The following is a 26,769-nucleotide window of genomic DNA, read 5'->3' on the forward strand; positions in this document are numbered from 1 at the left end:
GTCCAGCTCTCTCCCCCTCATAGCCCTCCCTTGTTTCAGTAATTGGAGAATTGAAATCAATAGCACATTAGTCTGGCCGGAAACTCTTGCGGAATTAAATATGAATGACTGAGATTGCAGCTCTACCTGCTGCTGAGAGAGATGCATGATGGCCCTTGGGGATATGGAGTTTTTTTTCCCCCCGCCAAGTAAACAGGCCATTTTATGCTGTTCATACAGCTTACATGAGCTTACAGCTCGCCGGGCTATTTTGTCTTGTCAGAAATCAGTGTGCCGCGCTGTAGACTTTGACATGTATTGTTGAAGGTGTCAATTTATCCTCCGCACTGAACAGAAGCCGGTCCGATAATTTGATAGAGCAAATGGTATCGCGGACGTCACAAAGCCGCGACAGCTCAGGAGGCAAGAAGAATCAACCGACCACACCCATCCTCCAAACACAGCAGCACCATTTGAATATGAAAGAGCTATGTGGTTATAATCAGATTGCATCTTCCATTTTTCATTATTCCCTTGAATACGATACACACATTTTCTTTCATTAAGCTTACAGGTTCACTGCTTAGTAAGTGAATTCTGCAACTTTTTGCATGCAAATGTCCTTACTCAGTAGTCTTCCATTTTCATTAACTGGTTCGCTGTGTAAAGTGGAATAATTTCTTTTAATACGCTGTTTGGTTTAAAAGCGTAATTTGCAAGGTGGTTGGAGAGTGCTGGCTGGTGGGAGGAAGGTAATATGAGACAAAAAGCTACTTTGTATGCTTCTGGGAATTGATGGAGGCTTGGGCATCAGTAAGATAATACACATAGATGATATAGAGGTAGATGTATTCGTGAGCTATATTTCAGCTCATCAGAGATGAAACGGTTTGTGACAGATGGGAGTGATATTGTTCCTCTGTACGGCCCATGAGTGCGGCCCCTCCTGCTTTCCCTCCCTGACAGATGTAGGGGGAGGACCACAGAGCACTCTTCTTTCTTTCAATTGATTCTGGTGCTTGAACCCTTAGGGACCAGAAGACGGTGGTGGGATGGGGGAGGTAGTAATAGTGATAAAGGTTTAGTCATTTCCTGCAGCAACAAACCTGCAAAAGTCTAAAGTGACTACTGTAAAGAAGTCATAAACGTGTATATGCATATATCTACATATATTTGAGTGTGAAGTACACTAATGGCAGTGCTGTGCGCATGGCAGCGAGCAGTGCTCGAAGAGCATATTTCCATAAATCTTAGTTAGTGAGTGACAGCTAAGCACGCATCCATGCATGTAATATAGGCAGAGGAGAAAGTGTGGCTGCTCTTATTTATTGCTGAGCCTTATGTGTTACATACATGAAATAGATACTTTGCAAGCAATACACTCTAGTAGAAGAAGAAATACATGTCTATTTTCCACTGTTAGTTGGATGCTGTGTAAAAGCTGGTGGCGCCAAGTGGTATGACTTTACAGGAGTAATTCAGTGGAGTTTGACTGATTCAGGAATGATTACCTATAGCACCCTGAGCCCCACCACCCACCCGTGACAGTAGGATAAACATTTAGACTTAACAGCTGTCTTGGAGCAGATGTGTTCTGTTGCTACACAGCATTCTCTGTCCCTGGAGGGGAAAGGTCAAGAAAGGGGTGGAGGTTGAAGCAGAAATTCTCCTGAAGAAGCTACATGTTGAAGCGCACAAATAAATGAGCATCTGCATGCCCCTTGCACCGGACACCACCAAGGGATGGAGATTACAATTAGCATTATTGATTACAACAATCAGCATGGTGTAATTCCTCCACCCTTTCAAGAGAAGCTGGACAAGCAAAATCCAGAATTGTCTATGTGTTAACCGTATCGCGTTCAGCTGTTATGCCTCAATTTTATGTCATCCTCAAACATTTTGCCTTTCTTCGCATCATAGTTTAACTCATGCAATTCTTTTTTTTTTTTTTTTTTTTTTTTTTACAAAAAAGTTTAATCGTATTTATTTTCTTGCATTATAGTTGTAAATGTTTAAGTTTTTACTGCCGGCAGACCTATCCTTATATCCTGCAAGCAGACAACCGGGAAAAAAGTGGTTAATGATTTTAATAGGACTCCCTGGTGGAGTGGGATATAGAGGGGACTTGCCCTGGCCAAGGGCGCGTGGCGGCGGAGCAGGTGGATGTCGAGCAGCTGAGTAGTGGGCTCCAGGGGGAGGAGGGCCTCCATTTTGGAGGACTCTTGGGGTTGAGAGAAACCCTGAAAAAAGGCAACCCCATCTGGAACTGAGGTGGGGGCTCTGGTGTGAAAGAGATCTAGTGGGTGGTGTCTGACACTCTCTCTTTTGTTCTTTGGTAACACAGCAGTGGTGGTGGTTGCGACGGGGGCTATAGCTGCCGTGGGGGCTGGGCATTCAAACAATAGTGCAGATCGAGGAATTGAAAGCCTTCCACGAACAGAAAGGCAAGGAAGCAGGAAGGGAAGGTGTGGACAGAAGGATAAAGCAGGCATGTGTTCAGCCCTCTTAAAGTAGGTGGGGTTTCCTGCTACGCAAGGACGCTGCAATGTCACACAAACACAGTATCTCCTCACTGCATTTGAAGTGTACTGATTTAGATCAGATTTACAAATTGGTTTGTCATTTTGGTGGGATGCATCTGGTGTAAGCAGATTTCACTGCGTTGTGAGGTAAAATCTAATATTAATCATAAAATAAATTATGGAAAAACCATTGAGCAATAGATAAGAAGTTGCTCAACCTTAGCGCAGCAGATGCATTTGAAGAACTGTGGCGGATCGCGACTGTGAAGGTGGGCTGGAAAACATGCGCTTTTTTTATTTTCATTAGGAGTGTCTATGGGCCATTCTTATGCCTGCTGCGAGCGCTGATGCTTCTCATTGCATAAACATACATCTCCAAGACGTCTGTCTTTGCTCGCCTACGGTCAGGCCTCTATCACACAATGACAATTTTACCTTTCTTCCAGTTAAATACAACTGTCCTGTTTTATTCAGCCATCTCACAGAGGACACATCCAGAACCTGCAGCAGCTCTCCAGGGTGCTGAATAGGATGACTGTGGGGTAGAAATTGTGAGAGGAAAGGGGTGGCTGCAGTAGCATGGCTACATTATTCTTCATATCCAGCATAGGGGTGTGAGGTGATTTCAGGCAAGGATGAGTGGCCTGCAATCATAATAAACTGTCGTTGATGGAAAGGCTAAAAAATGACAGTTACTAGTCATGTGAAATTCATATTAATGGAATATTTCAATTCTTTTTAAATGATTCGACCCTGTAAAATATAAAGGCCTCTTGTCCGAGAGCTGTCATTGCTTCGTGAAGTGGTTCTCAGATATTGTCAAAATACAGTCCACTGAATAAGGCTGCAGCAAAAGCACATATCCTTGTAGAGGTCAAATTTGAAGACTGATTTTGAAACGTTCACTGGTGAGGAGAGCGTCTCTTTCTCTCCCCATGGCGGTCTACAGCTCCACCTGCTGGCGTGCTTTCTGCACAACACGCTGTGTCGACAACGCTGCACTGTCACCACCACCTCTAGATAGCGCTATTGAGTGGCTATTAGCCGGGGGAAACTTGCCATCAATTGGAAGCTATCATACATCTCCCTTTCACCCCCAGTGCTGCATTTAATGTCATCGTACAGGAATCTTTGAACTCGGGCCTCATTGTCAACACGTCACATTGTGACTTCATTGCCAAAGCTTTGCAATTGGTAGTAATGTCATCCTAAATTGAAGAAAATGCATTGTAGATAGATAGATAGATAGATAGATAGATAGATAGATAGATAGATAGATAGATAGATAGATAGATAGATAGATAGATAGATAGATAGATAAACAAAGTGGTGAAACCTTGAGTTTTGCCCCACCACCCGGCCGCCCCAAACCGGTCAGGTGAGCTTTGTACGCGGACAGATGGTGGCTAAGTAAGTTGAAACACGCAATCTGCCTGACAACGATAAACCGGAAATACATCTTTTTCCTATGTCTGGATAATTTAATGTGACTTTGGGAAGCAACAGTAACCATACTTTGAATTGCAGCAGCAACTTCTTCGACTTGAAATAGTTAATAATTACGTGTTAAGGGGGTTTTAGACGCCTTTATTTCGACGTTTGACCGGATGTGGGAAAATGCACAGGTAGCTTGACACCATCTTGCCTCCGGTGGCGCGGCTCCCAGCCGCTAGGAGGAACAAGGGATCCCTGTCTGGTCCCGGCGTGGAGAAGGAAGCGGTCTCCCCATCCACACTTCAAGACGGGTCCAAGTGAAAACACGAGATAACAGTTACTGTCCGACCGCGAAGAGTTTCTGTTACATGGGGGAGACATGACATCAACGGCGAGTGAGAGGAGGGCGTTTGCTCACAAAATCAACCGGTGAGCCGCTAACAGAAGTTATTGTTTAACGTTACCGCTCTGTGTGTGAGAGAGTGACCTGCGGGGCAGATATAGCAGATATAGCCTGTATGCTAGGATTTGTTAAGGTGTCGCCGATCATAAACCGAGCAGCGTTACAGCTAATAGACTATTGTTTTCGAATAAACATAGTGATGTCTGAATGTGTTTGGTCGCCCCCCCTGTTTGACATTATTTTGTATTATATTCTGTTACAATGTGTGTCGTAGCAACGTTCTGTCGTCAACGGCGTCAGCGCCGCTTGAAGATCAAGCTAATCTCCCACACTGATGTGGGTCGGATACTGTTCAATGTCGAGTCATAGTATAAATGAAGATATCGACTGTATAACAAGTTGTTTTGATCGCGGGAGGCGTGTGACCGTATTGAGCGGTTGTTACAGCTGCCTGTTTCAACTTGTGGTAAACTTCCTTGTGCACGAAGTGCTGTGTGGACAAGAAATCAAGTACTTCTAGTTATACTGTGTAAACTGAACAGATTCCAAGGGAAGTCATGGCTGCATGATGTACCTGTTATCTGGCAAATGCTTTTGACAACTTTGTGTGTGTGTGTGTGTGTGTGTGTGTGTGTGTGTGTGTGTGTGTGTGTGTGTGTGTGTGTGTGTTCGTACTTTTCAGCCAAGTAGCGCCTTGTTTTCCAATCCTTAATTGTGACTCAGGGCTTTACCTGTTGTAAAGCATCACCTTATCTTCCCTCTTTTTGGTCCAGAAATTCAGGAATGCTCTTCCAAGACTCTGACACAAAGAAATGGCAATAAAACAAATGGATGTGGCAATAAAAGTGGTCATCTATACAACAGCCAATAGAACTATTCACTCTAATAAAATATGTCCCATTTCAGTCCCCAAGTACTGTTTGTCCTCTCTTTAGTGGGACTTGGACCATTGTGTTGTGCCGGATGCAGGAAAGGGTGGGAAGGGTGTTCTGGTTGTTGCCCTTGGATTCAATAGATTTCCTCTTTCCTCCTTTAAATGAAGACATTTGGAGCTGCAGAAAATGTTTCCACAACCTTGTAAGAAAGGTCCAACCCGAGAGAGGCTCCTTATTGCACCAGGATACAGAAAAACTACAGAGCTTCCTCCTGTAGAGGTTTCAAGTCCCCGACCCAGCAGTCTATCAGTATTAATAGAAATAAAGCTAGAATCATTGCTCTGCGGCGAGACTCCGGGGATTGGGAAATTTTGAAGCCTTTGCAGCTGTGTATGTGTGAAACACGGGCAGTTCGTCGGTTTAGAGGAGCAACTGTTTGCTGTCAGTGTGAGGGGATTGCATTTTTTGTGCTTTGTCTCCCTAAGCTTTTCATTGGCCTTTAGTCTGTAAAGGCCAGCGACAGAGCTCTGGCTCTGTGCCCACTCCCCAGACCCAGCTTGCCATGTCTTTTTGAGCTCTGCTCCAGTCCCTGTTCAGAACAGCTGCTAGGTTTCAGAATTACAATGGAAATTGATAGGAGAGGAAGAGGCCTCTGAAGGTTAGGCATCAAATTCAAGACAGAATCCAACAAAGTATCATTCTGGGTGGAAAAATTTTGCTTAATTATTAGGCTCATAAGCTTTGTGAAGCTTATGAGCCTCTTTTTCACTGAATATATCTAGATTCTTGTGTTGTGTGAAATGAAAGTGCTTTATATCACCTCCCCAACTTGATTTTGTTTTTGAACTACTTCTTCACATAGTTGTCACATCCATAAATGAATAATCCTCTGTTTTTCTTTCATTTAAGGACGGTTGCCTCAGAGGTTAGAAAACAAGTCTCCAGAGAGTATGGCTCTCCTCAGCTGTGCAAGAAACGTGGAGGTGTACATCAACCTGTGAGTCATGCTGTTTTGATGTACTTGACTTTGGAGGCGGCATGTTTCAAATGCTAATTAGTGAGGTCAGGAGTTTATGGGTGGAACCCCACGAATTACGTCTACGTTAAGTGGCGAGGACCGGATATAATTGCACCTTAAATGAGTTTCTTGCCTGTGTGAAGTAGTCTCATAACATGTCATACCTGCACTTCGTCATGTATGTTATCTGACAGCATGGACCCCCAACCAAAAAGAATCTTGAAATTATAAGCTTCTGTGCTTTGGGAAATATCACATCTAGAGGATAAAATTAGTTTTAAATCGCTAATTTTGAAATTCAGAATCCACCTGAAACCAGATATAGTTTTTGGACTGTAGTCTCCTTTTGGACTGTAGTTGTAATTTACTGTAGTCTGAATTCTGAATGAGATCCTGAAGAGACATAGAGACAGTATCCTTACGTGTGCTGTAGTTTAATTCTTTATTTGCAGAGATAAATGCATTGTGGATGTGAGTGCAACATTCTCACAGTGGTCTGTAAAACAGTCATTAGGAAGCCTGTTTAAAAAAGTGAGAAACACAAAGTGAAAGTGTAATATTTGCAAAACTGAGGATGTGTCAGATTCCTTTGTATCTTCTGGTGCTCTGACCATATTTTATTTCCCCATAATTGTCTGACAGTGTTTGAGAAATTTTAGTGTGATAAACTCATTTTCATTTTGTAAAATAAGCACATGTTTTAGCCTTAAATAATCACCATTCTGTTTTTAATCAATGCATCAATATCAGATATGCAACCCTTTCCTCGTCTCTGCCCTTTTTTGCAGCTCGTTATCCCATAAGATTAAGCTGTTATGGTTGTGACATTCTAATGGTTTCAAAATTCTGACGTTGATTGACAGTTGCCCCTGTCAGAGGTAGTTGAGCCAGTGGACTTTGAGGAGTATGTGAGCAGTCATGCTCCGGGGGTGGAGCAGGGCCCCCTCAGACAATTAATGGAGTTTCCCCAAGATGACCTGGAGCTCCGCCAGCAGGAAAAAGAGTGCAGTACACTGGAGCCCCCCCTGCCTGAGGAGGAAGAGTAGGTCCAGCTGCTAATGGCCTTCACATCCCACATACTGTATCACACACACACACACACAGACACACAAACACACGTACACTCACTCGGCAGCCCTTGCATTATCACATGCACAGAGGATTAATTTTATTGTAATGGAGGACAAATTTCACGACAGAAACAGGAACAAAGCCTTTCCTTCTGTAACACTGAGTGAACATAAATATTAAAAAGCCTGCTTGGCTCAATTATTAATGTGCTTTTTCTACGTAGTGCACTGGATCCCAGAGTGAGAGATGCCTTGGCAGTCTACACAGATGACTGGCTTGTCATTCAAAGAAAGTAAGTGGTGGCGGTTGAATTACAGTATCTTTTTCATCTATATTTCAATAATATGTGCCACTTTTCCCTGCTCAGTGGTCATGTGATTGACAATTACATCATTACTGGGACAACTTGTTCTCCCGTAGATATCAGCACTACAGCACCACATACACCCCTCACAACTCCGAGCGACAAAGGGAAAGGCAGCGAGGGCTAGTCAAACAGATCTTTGAGCTGGATGAGGCTGCCGCTGCTGAACGCCAGGATGACCAGGTAGCTGATGAAGAACCTTTGGAGAATGAATGGATTTAATTTACAAGAAGAGGAAAAACCACGCATTCACTGCCCTACAGTCCACAACCAAAATTAAATCAAACGTTTTACTTTGGCAAAATACTGTATCTACCTTACTGATGTTGGTATAAAGAGTGCTGATAAGGGATATAAAATATAACCAGTAGACAATGAGCAAGCAGCCAGTTGGTGAATGGTGAACTTATGCTACTCTGTTGAATTCTTATACAGTATTTGTAAATCTGACTTTGAAAGAGTTAGTGCCACACCAACCACGAACCTTAACGCACTTAAACTGACATGAAGTCATGTCTTTTAAGACATTTTTGGTAATGCTTACTCTTATTTTTTGTGCTATATCTTGGTTATTGAATTGTTTTGTCATTTTTGGGTTTAAATACGTAAGATCATGTTGTCATGTTTCAGTTTTGTGTGCAGTGCCCTTCAGGAATATAAAATGACAAATAAAAATTACAATCAAAGGCAAAATCTGTGAGAAATTGAACCCAGTTTAACAAGCTGTGTTGAATATCTCTTCCAAAATATCCCCCTTAACTGCATACCCTTTTAACCTGTGTGGTTTGGCAAAGTAGAAACAAAAAAAAACAAAAAAGAAACTCAACACTGCTCCATATCAAGGGTGTGTGTGTGGGAGACTAAGTGTCGGGGAGACAAGCCAGTAAATTTTGCTTATATCTCATTAAAATGTGAAGGCAGTACAAGTTTTTTGGTGAGTGACTTATAAACTAGAGAGGATGCAATGGATATTGGATTAATATTGAACATCATCCATTACATTCTGTGTATAAATTTGATAAAGTTAATAATCAAGAAATGTGATCCTGAGGATATTGTCCTCCTTATCTGCAGGAGGCCCTGTTAGGCGATGCCTTTGCCTAGAAGGAGAAAAAATAACATGATCTCATCTCTCTGTGGTATAGGATGAGGCAAAGCGGCGGTCAGTCTCCCTTGATGAGACGCCACGGGGCAGCTGGGCCTCAAGTATCTTTGACCTGAAGAACTCCTCCCCAGATGCTCTCCTGCCATCTGTACTGGAGCGCACAGCTCCAGAGGACATGGATCATCGCAACACTGTGGCCCGTCAGCAGGGGCGCCACAGTGATCTTCTAGGCCTCTACCCTCCACCAGATGAGGTTAGTTTTAAAACATTGGCTCGTGTCTCCCACCATCACAGTACACCTTGTTCTGTTGCGTGTGTGTGTGTGCGCGCGTGTGTGTATATATACATATATATATATATTATATGTGTGTATATGTATATTATATATATATATATTATATGTGTGTGTGTGTATATATATATATATATATATGTATGTGTGTGTGTGTGTGTGTGTGTGTGTGTGTGTATATATATATATATATATATATATATATATTATATGTATATAACCTGCACTAGTTTTAGGTAACAACTGCCCAGAGGATGTAAGACTCATGTTGGTCCTGGGCGAGTTTAATAGATATTTGCGTTTACAGCAATAATCAGCAGGACCCAAGAGTGAAGAATAAACTTTTTTAAAATCTAGATGGCATCAATGAAAGTAAGATGATTTAGTTTGCAGAAGTGGACTAATGATTTGATTGCAGATTATGTCAGAAATCATGATTTAAAGGTGCAGACACAAGAACAGTCTTAGAACCATTCAAGCAATGTAGATGAGATTTCTTTTTTTTCTTTTTTTTTGTTTTGTTTTGTTTTTTGTTTTTTTCCAGTTCAGAGTAAAACTCTTCAAACCAGCCTCTATTCTTTCTTCATCTGTGTACATTTGACTACTCCGTATAGTGCTTGGTTACCATGACATCTGAGTAAATATACTGGGTGTGTGCTCTCTGTGTGTTAGGATGAAGCAGTAGAGAGATGTTCTGTCCCTGATGTGCCCAAAGAACACTGTGGCCAGAGGATCATGGTCAAGTGTCTGTCTCTGAAGTGAGTAATGTTTGAAGCACCGCAACTGAAATTTATGCATTCACAATCTATGTCATATATTACAACCCTACAATTTATATTTCAGGTTTGAAATAGAAATTGAGCCTATATTCGGAACACTGGCCCTTTATGATGTAAAGGAAAAGAAAAAGGTATTTTTCTTGATGCAGTCAATCATTTATTATTGATTTGATTACTGCTATTTTCGTTTTTTTATAAAACCCTACATAATGGTGAGGTCATGCTCTACTTATTGAATTCCCAGTTTTCCAAAGCATCTAAGTGATTTTGTGGTTTCGATCACAGAGGCAACTGTATTAAAATCCCTTGCGTGCATTTTCATTATCGTCTTTCCTTTCCTTCCTCCTCCATTGTTTCTCATTGATCTCAATCTTATTGCCAACAGATCTCTGAGAACTTCTACTTTGACATGAACTCAGATCAGATGAAGGGGCTGCTTAAACCCCACACACCTCATGTGGCCATTTCCACACTGGCCCGTTCCGCCATTTTCTCCATCACATACCCTTCTGCTGATATCTTCTTAGTCATCAAGGTACAGAAATATCCCCGTCTCACACACAACAGCAATATATTTGTTGTTAAATGTAATTTCAGAACTTCATGGAAATGAGACCAAACAATCAGTTGTGAAAAATGTGCATGGGCGTGTCAACTGTGGTGTGCTACTTTATGCAGCTTGAGAAAGTCCTTCAACAAGGTGACATTGGAGAATGCTGTGAACCCTACATGGTTTTGAAGGAATCAGACTCAACAAAGGTAATTTAGAGAATAATTAGCCTGTCCATGCCTGACAGACAGCAAGCAAATGGGGTTTTGCAAGAGCTACATTGCCTGTAGCATTGTGAATCTGCCAAGTCATGGGTCGGATGAGTGCACGGAAGGAGAGGATACTAAACTCATGTCAGATATATCTGTTGAACATTCTATGCTGAAGCAACAGCTTTTTTTCCCTCAAACCTTTTAAGTGACTAAAGTGAAGTTGTTTGCTTTATAGAAGTTGATAGATTTAGGGGAGACCAGGAATCTATGAAGCCCCCCCCTCCACTAACTACTGTTGAAGTTTTGTGTTGTGGCCATCAGATTTATTTTGCAAGAATGCAGATATTTCTTCTTGCTGTAGTGAACATGTGTGATAGGATGAGCCTCATCATACTGTGGTGTTTTTAAATCTCAAGAAAGCAATGATGGGTCAAAGGAAATCAAATCATTATGCACAGTATATGTCCAACTTTACAAGGTTTTAGCAGAAAATCTGCATTCCAATATGAGAGTCATTGTTGATAGTGTGTTGGGTGGACAAGAATAAGTCAATTTTAGAAATAATGGCTAAGCGTTTTCATTGTACTTCTGCCTGCTTAATAGTATTTATTTAGTCGCAGGCCCCTGTGGGGACAACAGTGTAAACAGTTTGTAACTATCACTTATGCTAAGAATCAGTGAAAGAAAAACCCGCTTTATGTGGGTAAAATTTTTGTTGCTCGTTTTTTTTACAGGATGTATCATCATACATTACATGTGTTTTTGTACTACATGGGTATTACAGTGTCAGCATCAGATTTGTAAAGTTATTAATTTACTTCAACAAATAAAACTCACCTGTAACATGATAAGTCATGTCATCGGTTAGCATCGTGCTCCATTCATCTATTTCTCGGAGTAATGAGATAGAGGGCTGCTTCATTTGGTAAGCCTTCCGATGAAACGGTCTGTCTCAAGTTTGAAGCCATACTACTGATGTTTTAATTTGGTATACTCATAGATACCTAGTCATAAAGGTGTTTTTGATGAATTCCTCTGGAAATAGTACAAGGACCTTGGTATCGGAGTGACCTTTTCAGAGATTGTATTTATCGTTTCAAGATTCTTTATTGTTCACATGAAAAATGTGCTGTACAGCACAATGTGAAACGTGTCATGAAGCTTGACTGGCCAAGTGAATGTATATTTTTGATGTAATATTTCCTTTCTTCTTCATGCAGCACAAAGAGAAGCTGGAGAAACTGCGTCAGCAGGCCGAGCAGTCCTGCAGTCGTCTTGGCTGTTTCCGAATGCCCTTTGCCTGGACGGCTATTCACCTTCTTAACATTGTTAGCAGTGTGGGAGGGCTGGATCGGTCAGACTCTGACTCGGACTCTGGTACTGCTGACTAACCAAATGCACAAACACTAACACTTCTTATATTTGACATGTAGTGCATAGTGCATGCTTGGCTTATATCACATTGATTATCTTCCTTTCAGAGAAAAAGGGCCATGGAACATGGAATGAGAGAAGGAAAAAGACATTTGAGCGCATGAGCGTCGGGGATGACATTTGTAACTTTGCCACTTTCCGACCTGCAACACTAACCGTCACAAACTTCTTTAAACAGGTTTGACTCTGTCCAGTAGTATTAATTTAGTGTATTTTGCATGAAGTAGTTCATTTCAGTGTTATGCAGTTTGACCAAGATATAGTTTGACATGGAAAAAAGGGCAGATTTAAAGTTTTTTTTCAAGAAAGAAGTCAATGTGATTTTTTATATGAACTATTACTATGATGACAAGCATATTTATTTTCTTAAAATAACATTTTGTCACTGGTCTGGAGTTTTACTGCTGGTTAAAATAAATTTTGAAATTTAGGATGCCCAATTTAGAATTCTGCTTTATTTTTGTTTACTGGAGGAGGGGGACAGGCTAAGTGATGAAGATCTCTACAAGTTTCTGGCTGACATGCGAAGACCGTCCTCTGTGCTGCGCAGGCTCAGGCCTGTCACAGGTGAACTTTTTAGCATCCTCCATTTTTTTAATGTTTTCAGCCCCCATGTTTTATTTGTGATCCAAATTCAGGTATTTCAAATCGAACGAAACATTTCTTTATCCTGAAACCTTACTTTGTCCTTCAGCCCAGCTGAAGATTGATATCTCTCCTGCCCCGGATGTACCTCATTACTGTTTGTCTCCGGAGCTGCTTCATGTGAAGCCTTACCCAGACCCCCGTGTCCGCCCAACCAAAGAGGTGCTGGAGTTCCCTGCTCGCTATGTATATACACCTCACACCACTTACCGGTGAGTGTACAGCCATCAAAAACATATACATGCTTTGTGCTGAAACACAGAACCCATATATATTCTTCCATGGACTTCATGTGGAACTCACAATATTTCAGAAACAGTTTGTACAGTTTCAATTCATTTTTACTCTACATACCTATTTGCAGATGAATGCTGCTTTTTTAATGTTTGACCAATAAATTAAATCTTTTATGTCTACATATTAATTAAGTCTGGTCCATAGGAGTTATTTAGAACACACAGACAAATGAAATGAGACTTTAGCAACAAAGCTTAAAAGAAAATCTCTGATACTTTCTGAAGGCTATAGACCCATTTGGACAAGAAAATCCTCCTGCCAGTAGGCACCCTTTGAGGAACTAGTTCCAACCACAGAAACCAATGTTAAAATGAAGTTCCACGTTGAAGGATTTATTCCTCAAAACGTACCTGCTTGGCACATAGTACTTTCCAAAACTTCTGGCAGATAGTCACTGCAACAATTCTGGTTTGTTTATTTACTTGAAGCTTTCAATTTCATCCACAATGTTCAAACCCTGCAGTTGCAGGCAAGCTACTTTGTCTTGTTTTTTGTGTTTGAAAAGTGTAGAACCTCAGTAGTATAAATGAAATGAAGTATAAATTTTATGTGAGTAGTTTTGTTGAAATACTCATAACTTATAAGATTTTTTTTTTAATTTATGTAGTAGAGGTAGAATTTCTGAACGAAAAAACAATTAAGATTCAAAATCATTCCACTAAAATCTTTTTTAATATGAATTTGCCTTTATTTCATCATAAATTGCTTGATGCACATTGCATTTTGTGAATTCCTTTTTCATGTTGCTAGTTCTTCAGTGTTTTTTTTTTTTTTTTTTTTAAATTTAGTGTATTCTGTTGATTACATATTTGAAGGAATATATAAATGGAAGTGAGTGCGGTGAACTGGTTATGAAACAGTTGGACCTCTTCGCCTCAGAGGTGTACACACTGGGAATAGCAGTTCTCTCGTAGATTCTGTCTGGAAGAAAACACAATAATAATAATTCAAAATAAAATATAAAAATATAATATAAATAATAATAGTTAAAAAGTTGAACAAAATGGACAGACAAAAAGCCATCCTCATAATTTGACCAATGACCTACCATCATCTGCAGTTTGGAGAGCTGTTCGTCATAAGTCTCAATATTCTGTTTTTGGAACCATGTCAAATGACGTAAACTGTTCAGGATCCGGCCATTCAATGCTGCTCTCTCCTAAGCACATAAAAAGGGGAAAGTGGGTCTCAGTCTTAACAAATATGTTAGTGCTTTTGTAGACTACATTCAGCTGGCTGCTGTGACAGTCATAATCAATGACGCCAAATCTAAAAGTATTTGCTTTTTACATTGCTGTAAAGATTTCAGCACCGTGTTATCTGCAGCTCTTTGATGCTGGATGGAAATATGTTGAGGAGATAAGTTTACAATTCCTTCACTTTTGTTTGAAGCTCCGCCTCTTCCCGCTCTATGTGGGCCAACCGGTCTTTAGTCATCTTTGCCTGAGCCTCTTGCTTGGCCATCTGGGCCTGACAAAAGAGCATCTGCCCATATTATCTTCATCTTTTACCAACGATCACAGGGCAGCTGGCAGTTTCCCCTCCTACAATGCGACATGCAGCTTTTTAATGACATCAGTGTCCTCTTATCGTAAATGTATGCAGGCGAAGGAAATATTTTGTGTTTTTATCTATCTATTTTTTATTTTTTCAGAAATCCTTTACTTTTTTTTGATGACTGTTAAAACTGTTTTTCTCCTTGATAGTATTTCACATACCGGCAGTTTATATTTTCTTTACATGCCTCTATCTCTTCCATCTACATCACCACTTTAATTCTAGTTCTCTACGAGGATCTCTCTTTGAAAGCAACCATTTAAAACTGATGTGAAATGAACTGTTGACATTTTTCTTGAAAGTTTTCTTACCTTTAACATCTGTATCACTTCTCTCATCTGTTTCTCCACCTCCACACCCTCCTCAGTCTGTTTCCCCAGCTGTCTGAGCATGCCCTCATGATTGACCAAAGCCTGGCTGATTTTAGCTAGCTTTTCCTTAGTGCTTTCATAAACATAGTTCAGAGATGCACTGACTTGAAGGATACCAAATGCAAGCATGCTGACTTATTCCTGTGGAGCAACTTTGCGTTCTTTATTTATGCCCCTGACAGGACCTGCTCGGACTTCTCTAAAACACCCAACTGTACAAATCAGGCATAGATACCAGAGCATGGTGATAATGACAATGCCACATAAACTCTCTATCTTAGCTTCCCTTTCTTCTAGTAGACCAAAAGTCTGCAGTTCCTTCAGCAGAAGTTCAGTCAGCTCAGGATCAAAATTTTCCAATTGAAAACCAAAGTGTCCAAGGCTCATTCCATGTATCTATCTGTTTCTGTAATGCAGCTGTTTCATTCCAAGTTATAGTAGCTAGATGATGGACATTGAGGGTTATGGATGAGCTTTAAATTGGATGTGCACAAACAGTACATGCAGTCCCCTGAGTAAATCATCAGCTCAGCCATAGTTCGATCCCAGGTCCCACCTGAAGTCTTTCCTTTAAGTTAAGCCTGTGATATACAAGTTTTGAAATTAAATGCTTGGAATGCATAACAATGTACATTATACAATTATGTGGAAATAAAAGAAATATATGGCTTAAAATGAGGGGGGGGAGCTCAGGCTACATGTTTAATATTTTTAAAAATATGTGACTCAGATTATACCGCAGCCTCTTGACAACCTTGTAACAGCAGCTGCTTTAAAATATGAACAAAAGTTACCTTTAATATTTAATATGGATTGGGATTGAGATCACTTAAGCCAAGCAAAATCACTATTGGCTCACACGCTTCCCTCTGAGAACATAATATTGATTACTGGTACATTTTTGCTTTTTTGAGTCTAAAATGTCCTTTCTTCTTCAGAATTTAGTTATTTGTCAAAAACTTTGTTTGATTTTATTGACAAATACAGTAGTTAAAGCCTGAATGATAGATTGTCCATCTATTGTTTGAAGTCTGTTTCAAAGTCTCTGTTTGGGAAAAATGTTCTCATTCCATCTGCCTTGCTTTATCTTCCTTTCAGGAATCTGCTTTATGTTTATCCAGAAAGCCTCAACTTCAGCAGCCGTCAGGGCTCTGTAAGGAACATTGCTGTAAAAGTTCAGTTCATGGCAGGAGAGGACCCCAGTCAAGCTCTGCCAGTGAGTCACACACATAACTGAAGTCACCAGAATGCCCTGAAGGAAATGTAACTCTAGCCAGAAAGAGCAGCTTTAGGCAGTGTAATACTATATGATTTTTTTTATTGAATTTCTTCAAAGTTGCTTTGATTCTGTTTAATGTCTCAGCATTTGGTTTTTGAGTGCATTACACAGTTCCTACATAATCTAACAGGATAGTGAAAAGTGTAAAAGTCTGTCCTCCAATCCTTGTTTGTGTGTGTGTGTGTGTGTGTGTGTGTGTGTGTGTGTGTGTGTGTGTGTGTGTGTGTGTGTGTGTGTGTGTGTGTGTGTGTGTGTGTGTGTGTGTGTGTGTGGTGGATGCTGTGGTTTTGTTTTTTTTCAATATTTCTTCTTGAAGGCCTGTAAGCGAAGCACTCAAATTATTGTTTTTTTAAGTGCTTGGTCCATTAGTGATCTCCACATGATATATTCGAAAATGGCGTAAGATGTTTAAAAAGGCAACAATCAGACCACTTGATGTTGTCTATTATGTTTTCTAGAGAGTTAATGTTCATTTATTGAAGCCTGTTTTGAAATAAAATCAGTGAACCTTATTTTATACATGTAATAAGAAAACTCCTTGAGAACTGAGTGGCATTCCACACATGTCCTTTCAAATATATAAGGTTGAGAAAACATCAAGTCCATATATTCTTTCAAATGGCAGACATCTTTAAAAAGACCAATTTTTCATACAGTTCAGAAAAAATGGAGTTGAAAGTACTCATAAAGGAAAATTGAATTCCACATAGATGCTCTTAACGGATTAGACAGCGAAACCTGATAAACCTGAAGATAAGGTGACATTGAGTCTATTGAATGCATTGACAGGCTGGGTAAGAGGGTTATGAGTCAACAAATAATGCTGCCGAACACTGACTTCGATGACATTGCTTCCGATTTTCAAAGCAGAAGAAATACAATGTTTTCAATCCAAGCTACTTTATTTGGTATCTAAATGTCTCTTTATTAGATACTTTGACAAGTATATTGCACCTTTGTCTTTTATACTATTTGACAAGCAATTCTTATCAAAAGTTATATTGATTACTCTATTTTTTGAACAATTGATGTTTTCGTACACACTCCCACATTTCATCAGGTCATCTTTGGAAAGTCAAGCTGTGCGGAGTTCATGAAAGAGGCATATACTCCTGTCATCTATCATAACAAGTAAGGCTTGATAACCACTACCTCTCTGTGTTGAACCCCCTCTTAATTTCACCACACCTCCCTAAACGTTGTATTCAACTTGTGCCCCCCAGGTCTCCTGAGTTCTATGAGGAGATGAAGATGAAAATTCCTGCTAATCTGACTGACAACCACCATCTGCTGTTCACCTTTTACCACATCAGCTGCCAACCCAAACAAAACACCCCTCTGGAGACCCCTGTGGGCTACACAGTGTGTACACTCCTCAAGAATGAACACTTCCGCTCCCAAACAAACCCACACTTGTTTGATCGCTCTCTCTGCTGTCTTGCGTTCACTGAAAGATTACTTGTGTCTCTCTTCTCACAGTGGATCCCTCTAATGCAGCATGGTCGACTGCGTACTGGCTTCTTCAGTTTGCCTGTCTCAGTGGAAAAACCTCCACCCAGCTACTCTGTACTGACCCCAGATGTGAGTGTGTTTGAGGGGACTGTTTGGCTGCCGTTTCTAACTTCTGTATGATGTGACCGAGGACTAAATGACTTGTTCCCTGACAGGTTCAGCTCCCAGGTATGAAGTGGGTGGATAATCACAAAGGAGTGTTCAATGTGAAAGTGGCAGCTGCCTCCTCAGTTCACACACAGGTATTAAGATATACTTTTCCTTTCACACAAACCACAAGTTAAAACCCTTTTCAATTTGGAAAATTATAAATATAGGAATTCCAATTATCATACCCAGTAGCTGTTGGAGTTGTGCTTATGTGCGACTAAAGTTAATTTTGAAAAGAAAAAGTTAAACCTGATGCTACCCAATGATAAATACTTTTTGTGATATTTATTGTGCTTGCTCTTAAGGACCCCCACCTGGACAAGTTCTTCACCTTGGTATATGTCCTTGAAGAATATTCGTTCCCCTTTCGCCTAAAAGATGTCATCATTACCGAGGCAAACATGGAGGGAGAGCTGAAGGCTAGCATGGCTGCACTCAGGGGGGCTCTGCTCGATACCTCTGTTGGGTTCCTGCATCAACTTCTCAACAAACTCATTCAGCTCATTGTCTACCCACCTGTTATTGCTGGCCAAATTGGTGAGCATGCTCAGTAAATGTCTGAGGAGATTTAACGTGCATTTCAAGGTCACGGTTCCAATTTTGATGATAATAATGGCTTTTATAGCTGCATGACTTCCTAAAGATATTAGTTGCTGTGCTCACTGGAATGTGATTTTGAGAGGTATCCAACAGGGGTGTTTTTTGCGGCAGACACAGGAGCCAAGTGGTATATCAAAGCCTTCAGGTCCCATACACAGAAAATGGACTTTATAATGAAAAGGGACATTTTTTTTCACATAAACCATGGCAAAAAATTTTTGTAAGGCATTAATGCAAGTGTTGTTGTAATGCACGATAATCCAAAAGTCAGTGTTACACGTGTTACATGTAACCAATTGCATCTGTGTTTATCTGTGAGTGTGGCCAAGACTTTGAATTCACTTCTAATGCATAAATGAAGTCAAGAAAGTATAGTATAGTTTAAAAGTGATTTTACTTTGTCGTCATGTTTATTTGTCCACAGTAAATCTTGGCAGAGCAGCCTTCGAAGCCATGGCTTTATTGGTCAACCAGATCCACAAGAATCTTGAGGGGAATCAGGACCAGCATGGACGCAATAACCTGCTGGTATCATATATCCATTACTGTTTCCGCCTGCCCACAGCTGAGCCTTCAATGCCCCCAATGGGTGAGTTACCAGGCTCAGACATACAATTGTCTCAGAGAAGCAGAATGGGATACTCGCTCTTGACCAGTGGAAGTCACTGTATCAGATTAACACATTATTGTTGCTACCCAAGTTACATATGCCATCTTCTTGAGTAGCAGGTAACCAGGCCTATGAGATGCCTATGCAGTATGCCACGGTATCAAGAGCAACCACCCGCCCAAGCAGCCTTTTGCTGTCTCGTTCCAAGAGCATAAGCAACTCCAACCCTGACTTGGCGAGCACACCAGTCTCACCTGACGAAGAGGTGCAAAGGATCATTGGTAGCAAGGTGAGCTGTTCAAACAGGGGGCCAAAAGTAAAAAAGTAGTAATAGGATTCAAAGTGATGTTTTGTTAATTTTTTTTTTTTTTTGGTCTTATGAGTCATGACTCACCATTTTTTCCCAACATGTTATTAGCAGTATTATTTTTATTTCAAACATGTTTAAAAAAATGACACAAAAATGACCAAATCCTGTGTTTTAGCTAAATCTTGTGTCTTAAATTCAATATTTACAGTATTCTGTATGACTACACACTTTGCTTTGTCTCAGCTGTTCACCCACTTAAATATGCAAACTTCTCTGATTTGATGATACTGCTTGTGCCAGGGATGCTGTTTTGCTTTGGACCACTGGATCTCCATTCATTCCTTAGTTTTCCCTCTCCTGCTTCCCTCTATGGTTCCAGCCTCTCCACTGTCTCCACAATCTTTATTTTAGTATTTTAATGGTAATAACTTGATAATCCCTCACTGTCCAGCCACAATGTGTTTGTGTTTGTGTGTGTTTGCGGTGGCTTGTGGCAGGGCATAGACCGCTCCCACTCCTGGGTAAACTCTGCTTATGCCCCTGGGGGCTCCAGATCTGTGCTACGCCGGAACCCAAACTCCAGCTGTGAGCTAAAGCAGGTGCCAAATCCCTCCTTGCTCTTGATATCTCCGTCCCCATCCTGATTAGAGCTGCACGATTCTTATTTTTGAGATCACAATATTCTCTTCAGGGAGTCTGACTGTAAACTAAATGATTTGGCTGGATCATTCCCTTCAGCCTAAATATATAGTATAAATATATCCCAAATCCGGAGTTGCTCTTTGATTACCCTGACTGGCACTCTTTGATAAAAGCTCATTCTACACCATTGCACTCCTACCTCTAACACACATTAAATATGTGTAAATCATTCATTTTGGGGGAGGGGGGGATCTGCTACATAAAGTAACTCTTATCATTTGTTGCTACAGCTTACAGGTTTATCTGTGCTTAGATACAGATGAGCTCTTTGCTAATGCCAACAAGGCACAACTGTCGTCAGATTAAAATGGGATCAAACGCAGCCCTGAATCCAGATTGTGATCTTATTTTTATTTATCGTGCTGCCCTAATCCCAGCTGACCGCCTCTTGTCAGGCATTCTCTACCTCAATTCTGAGAAGTGGCATCTGTGCCTCTTTCCGCATTTCATCCTCCCACATTCTAACCATCATACCTTTTCTCCATTACCACACCTTGGCAATTCTTTCTCTCACTGCTACTTAACAGACCATATCTGTTGTGTTTGAGTAACATAATGGATCTTGGCTTGCACTCATCAGTTCATTCTGAGTTCTCTGGCCACCCATCCATTTCCATTCGTCCATTTTCACATCACTTTGTCCTCATCTCTGTGTTCACCTCACCATCACCCCATGTTAGACAAACGACCGCAGCTGCAATCGCATGTCTGCCTTTCTGGAGAGCGTGGCCTTGTTTTCAGTTCCCACAAGGCAGATTGCCAAGAAGGTAAAACTGGCATGTACTAAAACAAACTGTAACACACTAACCCACGTTGATGTCATTTCATTACTAACAACCATCATCATTTATTTGATTTTAACAATCTATCAATCTACCGGTTAGTTTGTAGTTTCTTCTAATACTAAGAATCTATTGTCTAAATCAAAAAAATCTTATGATTGAATCTTTTGTAACTTAATTTTTTTCATAATTCTTTAAAGAAATTATCCAATGTCAGTTTGTTTATCCTGTATTAGGGACTCAATAACCATCACATGATATGTAACCATTTTTAGAAACCGTTGCTTCTTTTGAAAACAAACCAACAAATGATATTCCTAATCTGAACAGCCCATTGAGTTTCTGTTATTGTGTCTTAATGATTCCTAAACCTGCTTTGTATTGTTTGTGTGAAGTTGCTCCACGAGGAGCTGGCGTTACAGTGGGTAGTCAGCACCAGTACAGTGAGAGAGGCCGCACTGCAGCAGGCCTGGTTCTTCTTTCAACTAATGGTCAGTATATCTTTGTACACTTTTGACATTCTTAAGGGCATTTTAAATGACATAACCTGGTGAGCCTGAAACTGCACCACAAAGTCAAGCCACAAATCAACAGCTGAGTTATTGTTACTGCAGGAAATGTCAGCATTTTAATTATCCCTTGTTCCTCTTCACTTCTAGACAAAGAGCATGGCCCATCACTTATTCCTGACATCAAAGCTGGACACTTCCAGGCGCCAGCGTTTCCCAGATCGCTTTGTGGATGATATTGCTGCTCTTGTCTGTGCCATCAGTGCAGACATTGCCAGCCGATACCATAAGGTACAGGGGCAACCAAGCCATGCCACACAAATCAACTGCTGAACGTTAATGTGTTTCAAATAAGTGGAATATTTGCCTTTAAAAATGTCCAGGAACAAGAGTGGGCTTCGAAATCTTTTCACAACTCCCAAGTGACACTTTTTCAACTTCTTTGGCATTCTATAGAACATAATTTGTTTTGTCTTGCTTTCCAGAACATTTGTACTCTTTAAGTTTAAGTCAAGTGCATATCAGGCTCTCTTCCTCTCTGTTCGTCAATATCTCTTGCTCCAGGATGTTGAACTTGTGGAGCGACTAAATAGCAGTCTGGGCTTCTTCCTGAATGACCTGCTCTCTCTGATGGACCGGGGCTTTGTATTCAACCTCATCCGTTCCTACTACAAACAGGTGCACCACCCCCTCCCAGGTCTCTTTCAGTACCACTGTATTAATGTATATATGGTCTTACTTCATACTGTGTCCAACCAATTTTTGTTACAGATCGCCAACAAGCTTAACACAACACAGAACCCCAGCTCTCTGAATGCTTTGAGAATGGATTTTACTCGTATTGTCAGCAGTCACGAGCACTACGTCACTCTAAACCTTCCGTGTTCTACTCTCAGCCCGCCAGCCTCTCCTTCCCCTTCAACTTCTTCAACTACATCACAGGTATTGGAGCTGGTGGGAAGTATTAAATTCAGCAACTCCTTATATCATTTAGAATACTTTTTTTTTTTTTCTGCAGTCACTTGGAACTGTTGTCTTCGAATTACCTCTTAAATTTTGATGACTCTGCTTAAACATTTTTGTCTGTGTTGCATGTGTAGAGTTCGGCATTTTCAAGTATGGTGCAAGACCAAGGTGTGGCCACAATGTTTGAGCTTTCCGTTCCTTTCCGACATCAGCATTTCCTGTCAGGACTGCTGCTCACTGAGCTCTCACTCATCCTGGATCCTGATGGAGAAGGGTAGGCACTTCACTAAGCAAAAAAAAAAGATGCTACATCCACCATAAGATGCATCTTTGTCTTGATGAATTAGCTGCAATATCTTTTTAACAGAATCTTGTCATTTTAAGAGCTACGATTCTATATGATCTGTTTATTACACACATTTTGTATATACAAGACCATTATCCAGCAGACTAAACATTTCCATATACCATTCCCAAATGTTCACGCCTAAAGTCCCAAACCATGGTTCACATTTTGGACACCTTGATAACAATCTCATCAATACACACTGAGCTTTACTATAGTTGACTTGCAGGTTCAGTTAATTGGGTTTCAATTGAGAAGCAGAATGAACACATTAATTGTATTTCCACACCACCAACCTCGTGATGGTATTGCTAACAGCAGGACGCTGATTTATAATTTTTGCAGTTTCATTTTGTTTTTCATTTTCAGAAGATTGCTAGATTATTTGTGCATTTTATCATACAGCATGAAAAAATGAAAATGTGAGCAAAAGTAGACTCGGGGCACTTTTTTTTTTTTACCTCCACAGAGTTTTCTTCCTGCATAAAAAAGCTATTAGTGCTGTTCACACCTTGCTGTGCAGCCATGATGCAGACCCTCGTTACAGTGACCCCCAGGTCAGAGCCCATGTCGCTCAGCTCTACCTGCCTCTCATATCCATCGTCATGGAAATCTTGAATCAGCTCCACGACTTTACCGGTCAGAGGAACATAAAATGATACCCGCTATTATCCCAACATCTCAGCATGTCTTTTAGATAGTAAGGGTGTCATCCTCAGCTATTATTAAACTTGAGAGTCTATTTATTGTGTCATTTCAGACCTCTCGCCTGTTCGGGTCCGCCATGCCTCAGCCCACGCTGACGATGCTGACCCCGACGGTAGCAACACCATAAGTCAGTCTGTTGCCATGGCAATAGCTGGCTCCCCTCTGCCGCATTCAAAAACCAACCCCTTTTCGCTCCCTACAGTGGTGAGTGACAGCAGCAGGGACCAGCCCTTTTCCTTTAGGCCTTAGAGGCTGAAAGGTCATAGATTAGCTGCAGAGTGACAGGGCTGATGTTACCTTTCTGTAACTTCACATTTTCCAAAATAATTTGTATTTTTCTCATTTATTCACTTAAGTACAGCTGTTTTTTTGCCTGTAATGTTGTTTTAGCTGTTCATATTCTGTAGAACTCTATGTAGACAAACCTCTTTATTTTTCTGGACCAGTTTTAAAGATGAATTTGTATGTTTGACCTCACCAGGCTGGGCGCCAGTCCAACTCACTGTCTGCGGATTGCAGTAGGACTCTGTTGGTGTGTTTCCTGTGGGTACTGAAGAATGCAGATGCAGTTCTCCTGGAGCGTTGGGTGTCTGATTTGTCTGTGCTGCAAATCAACCGCTTGTTGGATCTACTGCATCTCTGTGTTTCCTGTTTTGAACACAAGGTACAATAGCAATTTTGCAGCTATATACATTTTGTGACAGAAATTCAATTTGCCTAATCAGAATATTTGGGGTATCCAATATTCAGTGCATATAGGCCAGTAAATCTGCCAAGAATCATAAAAATCCTTTTTAGTTAAGCCCCACAAAGTTTAATTTACTTGCCAGCAAAAAAAAGGAATCAGTCCTAATTATAAAAAGCAGCCAGAATTTTTTTTTTAGTTTTATCTTCCATCCTTTTTTTTCAAGATGTCTTAATGTAGCTGTCCCTTTTCAATTTTGCTGTGTCACATAACGGTCTGTGGTTGTTGCAGGGGAAGAAGGCTCTGGAGAGAATCAACAGCTTGACATTCAAAAAATCTCAGGACATGAAGGCCCGCCTGGAAGAGGCCATCCTGGGTACAATTGGAGCTCGTCAGGAGATGGTCCGCCGCTGCAGAGGTACGACACATGGCTGTACAGCAATGTGTGTTTGCGTCACAGTTGTTTATAACTCTGTGTTTATAAAAATTGCTTATTTATCCAGAAAGGAGTCCCTATGGCAGCCAGGAGAACGTTAGGTGGAGAAAGAATGTTACTCATTGGAGACAAAACACAGACAGGGTTGATAAGTATGTTTGACATCTAATGTTTGCACATTGTATGGGAAAGTCAGTGATGGATTTCTAGACATGTACAAACTTGAAATGCTATTATATGTGTTTTGTTGCCAAAATTATTAAAATCTCACCAGGTCTAAGGCTGAGGTTGAGCAGGAGTCTGTGGTTGACGGAAACTTAGCAACAGAGGCGTCTCTGATCGTTCTGGATACACTAGAAATTATTGTTAAGGTAACAAAAGAAATATGTAGCCAACATCATTGTTTATTAATTGTACCATTAGCTTTCTGTAAATTCTTACATTCCTGTCCTTTTTCAGACCGTGGTGGCATCGGAGCTGAAGGAAAGTGTGTTAGGGGGTGTACTGAGAGTCCTTCTCCACAGCATGGCAGGGAACCAGAGCGCCCTCTTCCTGCAACACTGCTTCACTACACAAAGGGCCCTTGTCTTCAAGGTAAGTGTAATATTTGCTCGAAACCCATAATCACCTCAGTTACTGTATACTCAAGTAAAAACACATAAAGAAGAAAATACTGCAGTGTGTTCATTAATTCAATTTGACGTCTTCACATCAAACTTTAGTTAACCGTATTTGATATTTTGTTTTATTGTATTTTGTCCAAAAAAGAACTGATATTTGTTTCTACTTCCTTGTAAAACATTTTGTCACTTCAAAACATGCACAAAACATTATCTGTCTGATTAAGAAATTCATATTCACAGATCTTGGGTGAAACATGGATGAACAAAACATGATTACATTATAAATGGACTCAATTTTTAAATCTTTGTGTTAGACAATACAAAAAGTACACAAATGCAAAGTGAAAGTGTCTGTCTGTCTGTCTGTCTGTCTGTCTGTCTGTCTGTCTGTCTGTCTGTCTGTCTGTCTGTCTGTCTGTCTGTCTGTCTGTCTGTCTGTCTGTCTGTCTGTGTGCGTGTGTGTGTGTGTGTGTGTGTGTGTACATGCGTATGCCTGCGTGTAGTTCCCAGAGATGCTGTTTGAAGATGACACAGAGCTTTGTGCAGACCTGTGCCTGCGTCTCCTCCGCCACTGCAGCAGTAGCATCAGCTCTGTTCGAAGTCATGCTTCTGCCTCTCTTTATCTGCTAATGAGACAAAACTTTGAGATTGGAAATGTAAGTCTATATACTGTTTGAACTCTGTCTGTTCCGACATACTATTCCAGCCTCATCATGGTCATTAAACTGTAACAAAACAGCGAGCAAAATATTGTGTAAAGTAATAAATATGTTGATTATACCATTATGTATTATTTCTTTCCTCCTACCAGAACTTTGCAAGAGTAAAGATGCAGGTCACTATGTCACTTTCCTCGCTTGTCGGCACGTCCCAAAATTTTAATGAAGAGCATCTTCGCCGGTCACTTAAAACTATCCTGACATACGCCGAAGAGGATGTGGAATTGCGTGACTCACCTTTCCCAGAGCAGGTACGTATCTGATGACAATGACTCAACTCTATAATTACGAATGATAAGTGTAGCTTCTGCATCATACATTATAAATAGTCATGGAAACTGGGTGTATGTTACATTCCACAGCTATGACCACTGCAATGTTTTATTGTGCATTCACTAGATAATATGCCCTGATTTGACTGTTTCACACTGAAGAATGTCCTCCATTTGAAATTGTAGGTCCAGGATCTGGTGTTCAACCTGCATATGATTCTTACCGACACTGTAAAGATGAAAGAACATCAACAGGATCCAGAGATGCTCATTGACCTGATGTACAGGTGCAGAGACACTCTTCATTATGGCTGCTAAGCAAACTTGATGTTCCAACTAAAAGCAAAGATAAAAACAATCCCTCTTTTCCTTACCAGGATTGCCAAAGGTTACCAGAACTCGCCTGATCTGCGCCTGACATGGCTTCAAAACATGGCTGGGAAACACTCAGAGCGAGGGAATCATGCTGAAGCTGCCCACTGTCTGGTCCACAGCGCTGCACTGGTGGCAGAATATCTTAACATGCTGGAAGACTGTCGCTACTTGCCGATTGGTTGCGTCTCATTTCAGGTGAGTGTTCAGTCCAACAATGTGCATCTTTAAAAACTCCTTCATTAATGAAACAATACTACCTTGGGGTGCAAATAAT

The 26,769-nt window shown here is 40.7% G+C and overlaps 2 protein-coding genes across 5 annotated transcripts in view; one reads left to right on the forward strand and one right to left on the reverse strand.

Moving 5' to 3' along the window:
- The first annotated feature begins 4,156 nt into the window (after window positions 1–4,156).
- Window positions 4,157–26,769, forward strand: part of dock6 (dedicator of cytokinesis 6) — a 28,348-nt gene continuing 5,735 nt past the window's right edge. For 2 of the 4 annotated variants that reach the window (XM_086176433.1, XM_086176435.1), the window contains exons 1-39: window positions 4,157–4,367; window positions 6,126–6,213; window positions 7,098–7,276; window positions 7,529–7,597; window positions 7,726–7,852; window positions 8,815–9,027; window positions 9,739–9,824; window positions 9,910–9,976; window positions 10,231–10,380; window positions 10,524–10,604; window positions 11,828–11,984; window positions 12,089–12,219; window positions 12,515–12,608; window positions 12,736–12,898; window positions 16,010–16,127; window positions 17,251–17,321; window positions 17,414–17,552; window positions 17,670–17,771; window positions 17,858–17,944; window positions 18,158–18,389; window positions 18,877–19,041; window positions 19,179–19,351; window positions 19,870–19,971; window positions 21,252–21,347; window positions 21,516–21,656; window positions 21,930–22,043; window positions 22,137–22,307; window positions 22,466–22,605; window positions 23,147–23,316; window positions 23,438–23,589; window positions 23,867–24,049; window positions 24,362–24,488; window positions 24,574–24,658; window positions 24,781–24,877; window positions 24,966–25,100; window positions 25,633–25,785; window positions 25,941–26,099; window positions 26,307–26,407; window positions 26,498–26,690. In XM_086176433.1, the coding sequence (XP_086032559.1) occupies window positions 4,318–4,367; window positions 6,126–6,213; window positions 7,098–7,276; window positions 7,529–7,597; window positions 7,726–7,852; window positions 8,815–9,027; window positions 9,739–9,824; window positions 9,910–9,976; window positions 10,231–10,380; window positions 10,524–10,604; window positions 11,828–11,984; window positions 12,089–12,219; window positions 12,515–12,608; window positions 12,736–12,898; window positions 16,010–16,127; window positions 17,251–17,321; window positions 17,414–17,552; window positions 17,670–17,771; window positions 17,858–17,944; window positions 18,158–18,389; window positions 18,877–19,041; window positions 19,179–19,351; window positions 19,870–19,971; window positions 21,252–21,347; window positions 21,516–21,656; window positions 21,930–22,043; window positions 22,137–22,307; window positions 22,466–22,605; window positions 23,147–23,316; window positions 23,438–23,589; window positions 23,867–24,049; window positions 24,362–24,488; window positions 24,574–24,658; window positions 24,781–24,877; window positions 24,966–25,100; window positions 25,633–25,785; window positions 25,941–26,099; window positions 26,307–26,407; window positions 26,498–26,690 (5,061 nt within the window). In that variant the 5' untranslated portion in view covers window positions 4,157–4,317. Of the gene's footprint in view, window positions 4,368–6,125; window positions 6,214–7,097; window positions 7,277–7,528; window positions 7,598–7,725; window positions 7,853–8,814; window positions 9,028–9,738; window positions 9,825–9,909; window positions 9,977–10,230; window positions 10,381–10,523; window positions 10,605–11,827; window positions 11,985–12,088; window positions 12,220–12,514; window positions 12,609–12,735; window positions 12,899–16,009; window positions 16,128–17,250; window positions 17,322–17,413; window positions 17,553–17,669; window positions 17,772–17,857; window positions 17,945–18,157; window positions 18,390–18,876; window positions 19,042–19,178; window positions 19,352–19,869; window positions 19,972–20,754; window positions 20,842–21,251; window positions 21,348–21,515; window positions 21,657–21,929; window positions 22,044–22,136; window positions 22,308–22,465; window positions 22,606–23,146; window positions 23,317–23,437; window positions 23,590–23,866; window positions 24,050–24,361; window positions 24,489–24,573; window positions 24,659–24,780; window positions 24,878–24,965; window positions 25,101–25,632; window positions 25,786–25,940; window positions 26,100–26,306; window positions 26,408–26,497; window positions 26,691–26,769 lie in introns of all 4 variants that reach the window. The other 2 variants (XM_086176436.1, XM_086176434.1) reach the window with 2 other exon arrangements.
- Window positions 13,773–15,154, reverse strand: angptl8 (angiopoietin like 8). The gene is given in 4 exon segments (XM_086176409.1): window positions 13,773–13,904; window positions 14,032–14,137; window positions 14,296–14,453; window positions 14,852–15,154. Coding segments are annotated over 4 exon segments (639 nt in total). The 3' UTR covers window positions 13,773–13,832.

Source organism: Fistularia commersonii, chromosome 28, assembly GCF_037954325.1.
Source record: "Fistularia commersonii isolate RoL2024-O1a breed Wild chromosome 28, RoL_Fcom_v1.0, whole genome shotgun sequence".
Lineage (NCBI taxonomy): Eukaryota > Metazoa > Chordata > Actinopteri > Syngnathiformes > Fistulariidae > Fistularia > Fistularia commersonii.